At 44.1% G+C, this 15,874-nt stretch overlaps 1 protein-coding gene across 2 annotated transcripts in view; it reads right to left on the bottom strand.

The window, feature by feature from the left end:
- Positions 1 to 470: 470 nt before the first annotated feature.
- The window catches only part of adat2 (adenosine deaminase tRNA specific 2), a 74,017-nt gene continuing 58,613 nt past the window's right edge, over positions 471 to 15,874 (bottom strand). For both annotated transcript variants that reach the window (XM_073050427.1, XM_073050424.1), the window contains 2 exons: positions 2,811 to 2,883; positions 471 to 2,478 (listed from right to left, as the gene is read on the bottom strand). In XM_073050427.1, coding sequence (XP_072906528.1) covers positions 2,447 to 2,478; positions 2,811 to 2,883 — 105 coding nt within the window. In that variant the 3' untranslated portion in view covers positions 471 to 2,446. The remainder of the gene's footprint in view (positions 2,479 to 2,810; positions 2,884 to 15,874) is intronic.

Below are 15,874 nucleotides of genomic sequence, written 5' to 3'. Positions count from 1 at the left end.
GTCTATCCTATCCACATCTCATAACTTTCTAAACCTCTATCATATTTCTCAGCCTCATCTACTTCAAGGAAAGCAACCCCTCGTGACTGAAATACTTCATCTTAGACAACATCCTGGTGGGTCTTCTATGCACCATTCCTCTGCAGTGTGCCCACCCTGGCCAATCTCAGGTCCAAGACTACATGTGTAACTTGCATCCTGGGCAGAGCCCTCCTCACTAATGAACACACCTAAAAGGAGCTCTGACACAAGAAAGCAGCATCCACCATCAAAGACCCCAACCATCCAGGCAATGCTCCCTTCTCGCTGGGACCATCAGGGCAGGAGCTACAAGAGCCTTAGGTCCCACACCACCAGATTCAGGAACAGTTATTACCCTTCAGCCATCAGGTTCCTAAACCGGTGTGGATACCTTCACTCACCACAACTCTGAACAGATTCTGACACTTTCAAGGATTCTTCACAACTCAAGTTCTCAGTATTTTTTTATTTGCACAGTTTGTCTTCTTTACACATTGGTTGTTTGTCAGTCTCTGTCTGTACATGTATTTTTTTTGTAAATTTAATTATATTTCTTTTTCCTCCCGCAAATGTCTACAATGAAATGAATCTCAGGGTCGAAGATGCTAACATAAACATACTTCGATAATAAATTTACTTTGTACTTTGCACTCCTCCCTACCTTCCCTTGCACCCACAAAGCAACAGTCACTTGCACTTATTATGCACGCTCAACGTACGTGAGCAATATATCACAAGGAGTGTATTTGAGCAGGATTGGTAATCAAACTGCAAGAGTGGATTAGAGTAGAGGACCTAAAAGCTTGATTAGGATGAAGCTTAAAGAATCCTCTCAAAGAGGAATGAGAGAGAGAGAAAGGAATTCCATATGTAAGGCCTTGCCAGTGGTTGAGGGATTAAAAGAAGGGAATACCAAGAGGCCAAAAGTGGAGGAATACTCAGTGGGTGAACGAGCCAAATTCCTCAAGGCTCAGTGCCTGGTTGTCTAAGCCACTGCTGTTATGATAAATTATCACATTATGAATTAGTACGTCTTCCTTCTTTATCCAAAGTGGTATGTTTTTATCCAATCCTGATGAGAGTTTCAGGACGAAACGTCGACTGTTCATTTTCCTTCATAGATGCTGCCTGACCTGCTGAGATCCCCCAGCATTTTATGTGTGTTGATCAAGATTTCCAGCATCTGCAAAATCTCGTGTCCATGAGGAGCTGCAATCTATTAAGTTAGAGTGTAGTGTACGCCCTACAAAAGGGCCTAATTGTGACCATCTACCCTTGTGTTTGTGATATATTTTGTTTAGGTGGCCTACGCACAATATGATACACTTAGGGAAATGTTTTGTTCACTTGCCATAGAGTTATACAGTGACAGAAAAGTACAGCAAAAAAACAGGTCCTTCGGGCCATGCTGAACTACTAAAACTGCCTAGTTCCATCAACATACACCCGGACCATAGCCCTCCATACCTCACCCTTCCATGTACCAATCTAAAATGCGCTTAAACAATGAAATTGAGCTCACACTTATGCTGACAGGTCATTCCACGTTTTCTCCCCTTTCCTAGTGAAGAAGCTTCCCCTCATGTTCCTCTTAAACATTTCACCTTTCACCCTTAACCCATGATACATAGTTGTAGTCTCACTCAAACTCAGTAAAAAAAAGCCTGCTTGCATTTGACCTATCTATACCCCTCATAATTTTGAATACCTCTTTCAAATCTCCCCTCAATCTCCATTTTCCAAGGAATAAAGTCCTGACCTATTCAATCTTACCTTATAACTAGGTCCTCCACACACAGCAACGTCCTTGTAAATATCCTCTCCATTCTTTCAAACGTATTTACATCTTTCCTGTAGGAAGGTATCCAAAACTGCACATAACTCTCCAAATTAGGCCTCACCAAAGTCTGACACAACTTTAACCTAACATCCCATTTCCTGTACTCAATACTTTCATTTAGGAAGGCTATTTTGATGAACATTGTAATTTATGAATGATACTGAAGAAATAATGTTTACATTTGGATGATTTGGGAGCTGTGATACACCCAAATCAAAGTGGTGGGGAACATGTTCATACCTGGCACCCCTACACCCCCGCAGACGTTTAGATTCTCATTCCCGACCAGAAGGCAGAGGGTAGGTATTGAATTCCGCAGGAGTGTCACAGGAAGGAGATCCCGTTAAACTGTCAGAATGGGCGGGCTGACTGGAAGGGCGAGGCTGCTAACCAGACAGGGAAACAGGCTCCGAGATATTCTGATGCTGCCTATAATTGCTGTTATTGCTCTTATTCTGTCTTGACTCAGTCGAATGCCACGCACTTCTTCCATCCAGTAAGTTCACGTTAAACACCGCGATTGTCTCTCAACCCACCGAGCGCTGTGCCACGTGCTCTATAAATGTGGGGTTGATGAGGCAGGCATTATATCTTCTTCCGTACTTTTGATTTTGGTGCTGTATATTGGAGAAAGAAATTTTTAAAAATTAAAGCACAGCTGGTTTTATTCAAGCATCTAAACATTGCACGGAGGATGACGCATAAACGGTGGGCCGCGGGAATGAGCAGCGGTCAGTGTCAGCGCTCAGTTCCCACCACTGTCTGCAAAGAGTTTGACCAACCGGCTATCACCGCACGGGTTTCCACTGAGTGCTCCGGTTTCCTCCCACATTCTGATTAGGGCTAGGGCTAGAGAATTGTGGGCATGCTATGTTGATGTCGGAAGTGTGGTGATGTACATGTAACAAATAAAACTTATCTTTATGTAATCTAATTAGGAAATACAAACCATTGGGGTTTTCAGCTTTGTAGAAAGTCTTTAACAGCTCCACAGCCTCCTCAGCTCGGTATCCACCGATACACTGCAACAGGAAAGGGAGATGGATTGCATTAATCTGCATTACTGATCTGTATTAAACACGGGGCATCCCAAAGCATTGTGTGGTCTTGTATTTAGTCACTGCTGCAATAGAAAGTAGAATAGTATCGCCGAGTAACAGGCCCTTCAGCCCTCTAGACCTATTCGTACCATGATGGAAATGTATACTAATCCCAGCCGCCTGCACATAGTCCATATCCCTCCATTTCCTGCCTGTTCATGCACCTACCTAAACACTGCTAATGTGTCAACTTTCCCCACCTCACCTACATTCCAGACACCAGCCAGCCACACTCTGTGCTGACACCTTGTAGAAATGTAAACAGTTTATCATCATCAGTGCTACATGCCTCATCACATAATATGGGGGATCATGGTCTCCGTAACCATGATTGCTCTTGGCAAATTTTTCTGCAGAAGTGGTTTGCCATTGCCTTCTGGGCCGTGTCTTTACAAGATGGGTGACTCCAGCCATTATCATTTAGATTGTCTGTCTGCATGGCCTCATTGGTCATATAACCAGGACTTGTGATATGCACCGGCTGCTCATGTGCCCATGGCATCATGTGACCCTGATTGGAGTTGGGGGGCGAGGGGTGCTTAGCCCAAGGATGCAAGGGTGACCTGCAGGTGAGCAGAGGGTAAGAGCGCCATTCCTTTGGCAGTGACATATCTTTACCCCACATCCGGTTCAGGTGCAGAACCTTTTAACCTACTCTAAGATCCATTGTTCTATTATCCATGTGCCTATCTAAGAGTGTCTTAAATTTCCCTAATATATCTGTCCCCACCACCAACCCTGGCAGGGTGTTCCACTCTCTGTGTGTAAAGAATGTACCTTTGACATCTGCCCTATATTTTTCTCAGTTCACTTGAAAGCTATGTCCTTTAAACTTTCCTCCTCTCTGCTTAAAACAATGCCCTCCAGAATTTGACATTTCCACCTGGGAAAAAGATGCTAGCTACCGATCTATGTCTGTCCAAAGCTTCCACATCCTCCTTGTAATGTGGTGACCAATATTACACACAGTACACCAAACGTTTTTACAACTGCGACATGACTTTTCCGACTTTTAGACCTTAAGACCTAGGAGCTGAATGAGGCCATTTCGCCCATCAACCTCTGATAGATAGATAGATAGATACTTTATTCATCCCCATGGGGAAATTCAACTTTTTTCCAATGTCCCATTACATACAATACTTAACTCAGTAAAAAAAAAATATGATATGCATCTAAATCACCATCTCAAAAAGCATTAATAATAGCTTTAAAAAGTTCTTAAGTCCTGGCGGTAGAATTGTAAAGCCTAATGGCATTGGGGAGTATTGAACTCTTCATCCTGTCTGAGGAGCATTGCATCGATAGTAACCTGTCGCTGAAACTGCTTCTCTGTCTCTGGATGGTGCTATGTAGAGGATGTTCAGAGTTATCCATAATTGACCATAGCCTACTCAGCGCCCTTCGCTCAGCTACCGATGTTAAACTCTCCAGTACTTTGCCCACGACAGAGCCCGCATTCCTTACCAGCTTATTAAGACGTGAGGCGTCCCTCTTCTTAATGCTTCCTCCCCAACACGCCACCACAAAGAAGAGGGCGCTCTCCACAACTGACCTATAGAACATCTTCAGCATCTCACTACAGACATTGAATGACGCCAACCTTCTTAGGAAGTACATTCGACTCTGTGCCTTCCTGCACAAGGCATCTGTGTTGGCAGTCCAGTCTAGCTTCTCATCTAACTGTACTCCCAGATACTTGTAGGTCTTAACCTGCTCCACACATTCTCCATTAATGATCACTGGCTCCATATGAGGCCTAGATCTCCTAAAGTCCACCACCATCTCCTTGGTCTTGGTGATATTGAGACGCAGGTAGTTTGAGTTGCACCATATCACAAAGTCCTGTATCAGTTTCCTATACTCCTCCTCCTGTCCATTCCTGACACACCCCACTATGGCCGTGTCATCAGCGAACTTCTGCACATGGCAGGACTCTGAGTTATATTGGAAGTCTGATGTGTACAGGTGAACAGGACCGGAGAGAGTACGGTTCCCTGCGGCGCCCCTGTGCTGCTGACCACCGTGTCAGACCTACAGTCTCCCAACCGCACATACTGAGGTCTATCTGTCAAGTAGTCCACTATCCAATCCACCATGTGAGAGTCTACTCCCATCTCCGTTAGTTTGTGCCTTAAGATCTTGGGCTGGATGGTGTTAAAGGCACTAGAGAAGTCAAGGAATGTAATCCTCACAGCACAACTGACCCCCTCTAGGTGAGAGAGTGATTTGTGCAGCAAATACGTGATAGCATCCTCCACTCCCACCTTCTCCTTATACGCAAACTGAAGAGGATCCTGGGCGTGCCTGGTTTGTGGCCTCAGATTCTGTATTATCAGCCGCTCCATGGTCTTCATCACGTGCGACGTCAAGGCAACAGGTCTGAAGTCATTCAACTCCTTTGGTTGTGGTTTCTTCGGTACTGGGACAATACAGGATGTTTTCCACTGTCTGGGTACTCTTCTCTGCTCCAGGCTCATGTTGAAGATGCGCTGTAGTGGTTCTCCCAGCTCAGTCGCACAGGCCCTCAGTAATCGTGGGGAAACTCCATCCAGTCCAGCCGCCTTGCTGGTACAGATCTTCCTCAGTTGACCTTCCACTTGTGCAGCCGTAATCCTGGGCGTGGGCAAGGTCTCCTGTGAGTGGCTATTTTCCTGTGAGGGAAGTAAGCCTGGTGTGGATTTCTGCGGTGAGGATGAGATTGAGCTGTCGAACCTGTTGAAGAAGTTGTTCAGCTGGTTCGCTTTCTCCACATCTCCACTTATGTTCGCCCTCCGCTTTGCACCGCATCCGGTGATGATCTTCATCCCATCCCACACCTCCTTCATGCTTTAAATATATCCAGTGATTTGGCCTCCACTGCTGTCTGTTGCAATGAATTCCACAGATTCACCACCCTCTAGCTAAAGTAATTCCTCCTCATCTCTGTTCTAAACAGACGTCCCTCTATTCTGAGGCTGTGTCCTCTGGTCCTAGACTCCTCCACTATAGGAAACATCCTTTTTACTTCCACTCTATCTAAGCCTTTCAATATTTGATAAGTTACAATGCAATCCCCCACCCCCATTCTTCTAAACACCAGTGAGTATAGGCCCAGAACCATCAGCATACGTTAACCCTTTCATTTCCGGAACCATTCTCGTGAAACTCTCCAATGCCATCACATCTTTTCTCAGATAGGGGGCCCGAAACTGTTCACGATACTCTGGTATAAAGTCTGGTCTGACCAATGCCTTGTAAAGGCTCAGCAGTACTTCCTTGCTTTTATATTCTAGCTCTCTCAAAATAAATGCTAGCATTTTATTTGTCTTCCTTACCACCAACTCAACCTTCAAGTTAACCTTTAGGGAATCCTGCACAAGGACTCTCAAGTTCCTTTGCACTTCTGAATTTATTCCTTCTATCAAAGTGCATGACCATGCACTTCCCTATATTATATTCCACCTGTCAGTACTTTGCCCATTCCTCCAACCCATTTATTTATTTATTTTGAGACAGAGTGTAATAGACCCTTCTGGCCCTTTCATACTTTCTGCCAGCAACCCTAGATTTAAACCTAGACTAATTATGAGACAATTTACTGTCACCAACTAAACAGTACGTCTTTGGACTGTGGGGGGAAACTGGAACACATGGAGAAATCCTATGTAAACAGACAGACAGACATACTTTATTGATCCCGAGGGAAAAATGGGTTTTGTTAATTGCACCAACTAAGAATAGTGTAGAGATTTAGCAATATAAAACCATACATAATAATAATACTAAGTAAATTATGACAAGTGGAAATAAGTCTAGGACCAGCCTATTGGCTCAGGGTGTCTGACACTCCGAGGGAGGAGTTGTAATGTTTAATGGCCACAGGTAGGAATGACTTCCTATGACGCTCAGTGTTGCATCTTGGTGGAATGAGTCTCTGGCTGAATGTACTCCTGTGCCTAACCAGTACATTATGGAGTGGATGGGAGACATTGTCCAAGATGACATGCAGTCCAAGGGGAGGACATACCAGCTCCTTACAGAGGATGCTAGGATTGAACTCTGAACTACAGTGCTTTGAGCTGTAATAGCATCTTGCTAGCCACTATGCTACAGTAGCACTATAATCCAAGTCTTTTTGCAAATTCCCTGCTTCCTCAACACTACCTGCCCCTCTACCGATCTTTGTATTGTCTGCAAACTCAACAATTCTGTCATCCAAATCAGTGGCCTGTAATGTGAAAATAAGTGATCTGAACACAGACCTCAGTGGAACACCACTAGCCACCAGCTGTCAACCAGAAATGGCTTCCCACTCTTTATTCCAACTCTTTACCTACTGCCAGTCAGCCAATCTTCTATTCATGCTTGTATTTTGTATAGAAGCCTGAAATCCCACTTCCCGGGGTTCAAGAACAGCTAATTTCCTTCAACTGTTCAGTTCAGTATTTTTTTATTTAGACCTACAGCACGGCTGCCAGTCCTGCCTTTCTCCCAACATTGTAGTTCCAGTGTAGGAAATGTGACAGTCACACTTATATCCAACAAGCTCCCACATATGTCGACAACCACATAATGATGTAGCCATAGTTACAGATAAATATTTACCAGAACACCTGCAGATTTGATAGCTCTTTTCCCCATGGTAGTGGAGTCTAAAACTAAGGGCGTAGGTTTACAGTGACAGGGCAAAGACTGAAAAGGGACTTGAGGTGCATTTTTTCCACACAGGGAATGGGGACCATGTGGAACGAGCTGCCAGAAGGAGTGACTGAGGCTGGTGCTATTACACCACTTAAAAGACATTGATAGAAAAGGCTTAGAGCAGGGGTTCCTACCCTGGGCTTCATGGACCCCTTAGATAATGGTAGGCAGGTGTGAGGCAATTTTCTGGGAATATTCTAGTTCAACGGGCGGAGATAAGCTCAAACTGTTGCTTTCCTCTGGACTGCAGAATCTAAAAACAAGAGTGTAGAGGTTTAAGGTGAGAGGGGAAAGATTTAAAGGGGACCTGAGGGGCAACTTCTTCACCTAGAAGGCGTGGGTACATGGAACAAGCAGCCAGATGAAGTGGTTGAGGCAGGTACAATTACAATATTTAAAAGACATACGGGCAGGTACATGGATAGAAAGGTTTAGAGCAGAGATTCCCAACCTGGGTTCCACAGACCCCTTAGTTAATGGTAAGGGTTGATGACAAAAAAGGTTGGGAACCCCAATTTTCTAGAGATATTCTATCTCAGTGCACTGTGTATTGATTTGATCTATAGGAGCAGCATGCAAAACAAGCTTTTCAATTGGTATGTGTAAGAATAATAACCAAGGCACACACACAAAATGCTGGAGGAACTTGGCAGGTCAAGCATGATCTGTGTGTAGGACTCTCAGTACCAGTAACTGTGGTGTTAACTGTTCAGGCTAACAAAATGGCTTCTCTGTATTGTTATTTAATGCTGTAATGGGTTTCTGTGTCTGGAATATTTGGGTTATAACTGCAGATAAGGGGGGAACTAACCAATGGAGAATTGTTATGCTATCTTGTACGTGTGAGCTGAGCGGGAGTTTGCAGTCTTTTTCGGGAGGAGAGCGAGGAGGACGGACGTGTGAGGAGCGGACAGCGGTTCTAGGGCGGCGGATACTGGATGTCGGCGGTTCGGACGGTGGCCGAAGGCTCGGAAGGTCATTGTGGATGGAACCAGAGGCGTGAGCTCCAATGTATTAAAATATTATGTGCACAAACTGATAAACTTATTGATTTGGCGTCTTTAGGTTATCTGTTTCTACTAACCCATCACCAGGAAATAACTATAAAGTTGCAATTATTTACTCGCCTTTGGTGTATTGTCTGGTATTTGTGTTGCGAGCGTGTACTGGGGGGGTATCACACTGTATTTACACCAAAGTATTACACTTTTGGCGGGGCGACGGCGGTTGACCCTAGGTGAATGGGGGTAAAATGGGGGCACGGAGGCTACATGCGGAAATTGTGGCATTTCGGGCTGTGACCCTTTTTCAGGACTGGGGGGGATGGCAGAATAAAAAAGTGGGGGTAGGGGAAGGAAGATAGCTAGAAAGTGACAGGAGTTATCAAAGCTGTGCAGGGTAGGGTTATTTTTACAGAGTGGTACATGTCTGGAATGTGCCGCTAGCTGTGGTGGTGAGGGCACATGCAATAAAGATGTTTAACAGGCTCTTGGGTGTTAGGGTACATTCCGGAGTTTGGGTACATAGCAAATATTAATTTCAACAGCAGCCACTCTTCAGATTTGAACGTGGATTGCAGATGAAGTTTAAAACACAGCTCAGAACTATGGGTTTCCTGAAGCTGCAGACTGGGGTCAATTGCAAACAACGAAACACTCTACTTCAACCTTCGAACCCTGCATACGCAGAGGGGATTAACATTCATTTTGGTTGTCTAGAGTGTGGGTGTGAAGAAGGAGGTGTATGAAAACTATATGTAATTTAAAGGAAGCACTGTAGAGATATTGTAACTATAAAATTATCCTGCTGTTATCTTTGATTTAGCAAATAAACATGCCAGGTAATATTGGGTCGGGCAGGCCCCTTCTTCCAAGAGATTCTCGAATATGATGCCTGTTGCTCATTTTTGTTGAATAATACACTACTAAATCCACTAGCTTCAGTGTCGCTGGTGACTTTATTCACAATACATTAAGCACATGGATATGCAGAGAATGGGTGGATATGTGATCTTGTGCAGGCAGAAAGGATTAGGAGTCATTAGCAAAACTCGTTTGTCACAACACTGTGGGCTGAAGGTTTTTTTTTCTGTGCTGTACTACATGTGTACAATCCAAGCGTAAACGGGTGAAACAGACTGCAGAGGCTGAATGGCTCTCAATTCTTCCACGATGGAACCATTTTTCGACACTTCACCATCTAAGAGACATTTGGATAGGTATATGGATGGGAGGGAAATGATAGTTCTCCAATATTGAAAGATGTGGAGAGGATGTTTCCTATGGTGGGGGAGTCTAGGACCAGAGAGAACAACCTCAGAATAGAAAGTCATCCATTTAGAACAAAGATAAGTAAATAGTTCTTTAGCCAGCAGGTAGTGAGTCTGTGGAATTCATTGCCACAGACAGCTGTGCAGTCCAATTCATTTATTCAAGGCAGAGGTTGATAGATTCTTGATCAATCAAGATGTCAAAGGTTACAGGGAGAAGGCAGGAGAACGGGGTTGAGAGGGATAGTAAATCAGCCATGATGGAATGGCACGGCTGAATGACATAATTCTGCCCCGATGTCTTATGGTCTTATAATGAGACTAGGCAGAGGAGCAGGTCAACACAGAGCAGATGGGCCCAAAGGCCTGTGCTGTACTGTTCTATGATCTGTTAGGTAATCAAACAGTGCTTACCCACCTGGTCGGAAAAATCCTGCCTTCAGCAGTGCTGCAGGAGGAAGATAGCCCAGATTTTCTGCACTACAGTGGAACCACCACCTAATGTCATGAAGACAAGAGTGCTTCCCACTAAAGCTGTTCTAACAACATCGACACAAACAGCAGTCAACACTTCACTAGAAGTGCCTCAACACTGCCAAGAAACCTAGGTGACTAATCCAGCATTGGCAATGGAATTGGTTTATTATTGTCACATGTACCGAGATGCAGTGAAAAGCTCATATTGCATACTGTTCATACAGATCAGATCATCACACAATGCAGGCAGACAAGGTAAAACAATAACAATGCAGAATAAAGGGTAATAGCTACCGAGAAAGTGCAGGTAAGCAGCAAAGTGCAAGATCAGAACGAGGTGGACTGTGAGGTCAAGAGTCCATCTCGTCGCACTAACAGTGTGATAACAGGGGATAGAAGTTGCCCTTTAACCTGGTCGTACGTGCTTTCTGCCCAGTGAGAGAGGGGAGAAGACAGAATGTCTGGGGTGCCTGATTATGCCATCTGCTTTACTGAGGTAGCAAGAAATATAAACAGAGTCCATAGAGGAGGTGCTACCTCCCATGATGTGCTAAGTGGTGTCCACAACAGAGTTAACAGATTTGTGGGGTGATTTCCCCACCACACCCCATCATCCAGTATCTATAAGACTGTCAGACATATGAGCAGAATTAGGCCATTCAGCCCATCAAGTCTGCTCTGTCATTCAATCATGGCTGATTTATTACATAGAGGAAATGACAGCGCTGGGATTGAGCTTGTTGCAGAGGCTGTGATTCAGAGATATAAGGCTGCTTTAAGTGGCTGGCTGTTGGTTTTCAGGACACTAATTAGAGAGTTAAGATAAGCCATTGACCAACTACAAGCCTACAAAAAGTAATGGACACAGCTCAGTCCATCACAGGAAAAGCATTCCCCACCATTGTGCACATATACAAGGTGTGCTGCTTCAGGAAAGCAGCATCCAACGTCAAAGACCCCTACCATCCTAGGCCATGCTCTCTTCTCACTGCTGAAATCGGGAAGGAGGTACAGGAGCCTCAGGTCCTATAGCACCAGGTTCAGGAACAGCTATTATGTGTCAACCATCAAGATCCTGAAGCAATGTGGATAACAATGTGGTTTATCATTGATTCTATTGCATTTCTTTGTTCTACTGTAAATGCCTGCAATAAAATGTGTCTCAAGGTGACATATATATACTTCAATGTTCAAAATAAATTTATTATTGAAATATGTATATGACACCATACACTTCCCTGAGATTCACCTTCTTGCGGGCATTCACGTTGGATACAAAAAATATAAACACAAGAAAATCTGCAGATGCTGGAAATCTAGAGGAATGCACACAAAATGCTGGAGGAACTCAGCAGGTCAGACAGCATCCATGGAAAAGAATAAACAGTCGATGTTTCAGGCCGAGATCCCTCCTGAGGACTAAAGAAATACAACTACACACAACAACCAACGAACAACCAATGTGCAAAAGAAGACAAACTGTTCCAATACAAAAAAAAATTGAGTTGCTTTGATTAAATTACATTGTTAATAAATTTACTTTGAACTTTGAAAGTGCTGTGTGCACTGGTTTGGCCCTTCAGACCGCAATCCAGCCGGATAACAATCAGCTAGGCAGGGTTTTCTGTGCTCCTGGCTGGAAAGGGCCAGGCAAGAAACAGCTCATCCCATTGGACAGAGCGCCAGGCCGGCCAGTCCACGGGCTGCTTTGAACAGCTCCAAGAATACAATGACTACCCTCTAGTGCTGACTTCAAGTACTGCAGTGTGCACACAGACCAAATGACATCTCCATATGTGTTCAGGATGTCTGTTCCAACATTGTATTTTTGTCTCTGGAACGGACCTCAGGCAGTAAAGCTGACGGCTAATTTTCTCAATGCAGACAGGGATTCTGAGAACATAGGCACTGATATAACCCCAGGGCTCCTGGATTACCGAATCCCTCCCAGAGAAGTGACCCCACCCGCCATCAAGCACATATAGAGAAAGGTGGAAAAAAGGGCAGCAATATCAGGACAGATCCTACCCACCCTGCTCATGGACTGTTTGTCCCACTCCCATTAGGGAAGAGGCTGAGCAGCATCCATGCCAGAACCTGCAGACTGAAAAACAGTTACTTCCCCCAAGCCGTCAGGTTAATCAACACGTCCACCCACAAACTCACCCCTGCACCACTAAATACACACCACCTAGCATCACTTTGTGTACATACATACAATTAGTCTATGTATAGACTGATTTTAAGTAGATAACAGTTACTTGCACATTGCGTTTTATATAATTGCTTTCATATTTTTATTTATTGTGTATTTTTGTGTTTTTTATTGTTTCCTTTTATGCTTAGTATGTTTTTTATGCTGCACTAGATCCAGAGTAAAAATCATTTTGTTCTTCTTTACACTTGTGTTCTGAAAAGTGACACTAAGCACTCTTGAATAAAGCAGTTCATGCACTCTGATAAAGGAATGCAGCCAGATTCACAGAAAGTCTAAGTACATCGTAATCCACTTGGCCTTTCAGTGGGATACGGAGAGAAGATTGAAAGATAAAGGAATGGAGGAGGAAACGTACACCTGGAACACTCTGACAAGTTGAGAATGGAGCCATAAGTGACTGCAGACGCTGGAATCTGGAGCTGCACACATCTCCTAAGGGATCTTAGTGGGTTGAGAGGTATCACTACATCACACTTCGAGTCATGTTCCTGCATGGCTTTCAGAATCAGATTGAGATTTATTTATTTATGTACATCAAAACATACAGTGAAATGCGTCGCTTGCGTTGACAACCAACACAACCACAACAGCATAAGAAAATGGGGAGAGATTTGGTAGAAGTATACAAAATTATGAGGTGTGTAGATAGGGTAAATGTAAGCAGGCTTTTTCCACTGAGGGTGGGTGAGACTAGAACAAAAGGTCATGGGTCAGGAGTGAAAGATGAAATGTTTAAGGGAACAGGAGGGGGAATTTCTTCACTCAGAGGGTGGTGAGAGTGTGGAACGAGCTGACAGTGGAAGTGGTGGATGTGGGTTCAACTTCAACATTTAAGAGAAGTTTGGGTAGGTACATGGATGGGAGGGGTATGGAGGGCTATGGACTGGAGTGGGTTGATGGGACTAGGCAGAGCAATAGTTTGGCATGGACTGGATGGGCCAAGAGGATTGTTTTAGTGCTACAGTGCCCTATAACTTTAAGCGCTGAGGGCGGCTCGCAAGTATCACCATGCATTCCGACATAGCATGCCCACAATGCTCAGCAGAACAGAAGCAGCAGCAGTAACTGCCTAACACAACACTGGCACCAGCCTACCCACCATCAAGGACATTTATACAGACAGGTGCCAGTAACATCATGAATGATGTCGGTCCCACTGTCGGTCCCACTCTCATCAGGGAGAAGGCTACACAGCATCCATGCCAGGGCCAGCAGACTCGGAAACAGGCCTAATCACCAAAGATCATGAATGCAAGAACAACCAGGAAGTAGACAAGCTAGTGCACCTGGTGCAGATGGGTTTATCCAGGAGACTGGAGGTCTCCCTGACTTCCCACATCCCAGAGTACAAAACACTGCCCCTGGAGCCATTCTCACTACACTACTATGCCCTAACAGAGGAGGAATAAACCAGTCAGAACAAAAAGAGAGAAACGTCCCCTTGCCCAAGCCTGATCTCGCCAGAGCCACATCAGCCAAACCTCTCGAAACACCGGCAGACTTAAAAGAATGGCCTCTTTGACTCAAGAGCCTGATGGTTGAGGGGTAGTAACTGTTTCTGAACCTGGTGGTGTTAGTCTGGAGTCTCCTGCATCTTCTTCCTGATAGTATCATTGAGAAGGGAGCATGTCCTGGGTGGTGGGGGATCTCTAAAGGAGAATCGATTGATGTTGTTTACATTGATTTTCAGAAGGCCTTTGACAAGGTGCTACACGAGGCTGCTTAACAAGCTATGAGCCCATGGTATTACAAGAAAGATTCTAGCATGGATAAAGCAGTGGCTGATTGGCAGGAGGCAAAGAGTGAGAATAAAGGGAGATTTTTCTGTCAGTGACCAGTGGTGCTCCACAGGGATCTGTGTTAGGACTGCTTCTTTTTAAGTTATATGTCAATGATTTGGATGATGGATGTTGCAAAGTTTGCTTCTGATATGAAGATTTGTGGAGGGCAGGAAGTTTTGAGGAAGTAGAGAGGCTACAGAAGAACTTAGACAGACTAGGAGAATGGGCAAAGAAGTGGCAGATGGAATACAGTGTAGGGAAGTGTATTGCCATGCACTTGAAGAAATAAAAGGATAGACTTTTCTAAATGGAGAGAAAATTCAAAAAAGCTGAGGCACAGATTGACTTGGAAGTCCTTGTGCAGGATTCCCTAAAGGTTAATTGGCAGGTTGAGTTGGCGGTGAGGAAGGCAAATGCAATGTTAGCAATCATTTCAAGAAGACTAGAATATAAAATTAAGGATGTAATGCTGAGGCTTTATAAGGGACTCATGAGGTCTCACTTGGAGTATTATGAGCAGTTTTGGGTTCTTTATCTTAGAAAGCATGTACTGAAATTGGAGAAGATTCAAAAGAGGTTCACAAAAATTATTTCTGGATTGAATGGCTTTTCATATGGAGAGCGTTTGATGGCTCAGGGCCTGTATTCATTGGAATTCAGAAGAATGAGGGGTGACCTCATTGAAACCTATTGAGTGATAAAAGGCCTTGAGAACTGGTGGATATGGAGAGGATGTTTCCTACGGTGAATGAGTCTAAGACCAGAAAACACAGCCTCAGATGGTGTGCCTAAGTCGGTGCGATCCTTCATTGATTCTGTTATGGCTATTATTCTATAGATTTATTGAGAACGCACGCAAGAAAGTAAATCTTAGGATTTTATATAGTGACATATATGTACTTTGATAGTACATTTATTTTGAATGTTGAATGTTGTTTTTCGCTGCATGTCACATCCTGACCAACACACCACAGCAAATTCTGAATACATGTAAATATACATGACGAATAAAGTTGATCCTTGATCTATACACTGTCATAAGGGTCTCCTGGACATACCTCAAAAATGCCAACCTTAGAGCCTTTATTAATAAGGCAATGCCAATTAAAATTTAGGTAAACAAAGTCCCCTTGTACGACAACCCTGATATCTGATTACTGTCCCTCTATCTCCTGTTGACTGTTGGGAGGTCTGTAATACACACCGGAAAAGAGACAACACTCTTTTTGTTTGTAATCTCTACCCATGTGGTCTTGTTTGAGGACCTTTTTAGGATATCTTGCTTTAGTCTCTAACGTGCAGTGCAATACTTCCTCTCCACTTACATGAGCCGTCTCCTCTGGAAACCCCATACCCTGAGATATTGGGTTGCTAGTCCTGTCCGACTCTCAGCCATGTTCCAGTGATAGCAACAGTATAGCAGCTCCTCATCTCCATTAAAGCTTTAGACCATAAAACAAGACATTGGAGAATTAGGGCATTCAG

Source organism: Hemitrygon akajei, chromosome 7 (assembly GCF_048418815.1).
Source record: "Hemitrygon akajei chromosome 7, sHemAka1.3, whole genome shotgun sequence".
Taxonomy (NCBI): domain Eukaryota; kingdom Metazoa; phylum Chordata; class Chondrichthyes; order Myliobatiformes; family Dasyatidae; genus Hemitrygon; species Hemitrygon akajei.
Note: the sequence above shows the minus strand (reverse complement) of the source record. Positions and strands in the feature narration are given on the sequence as shown.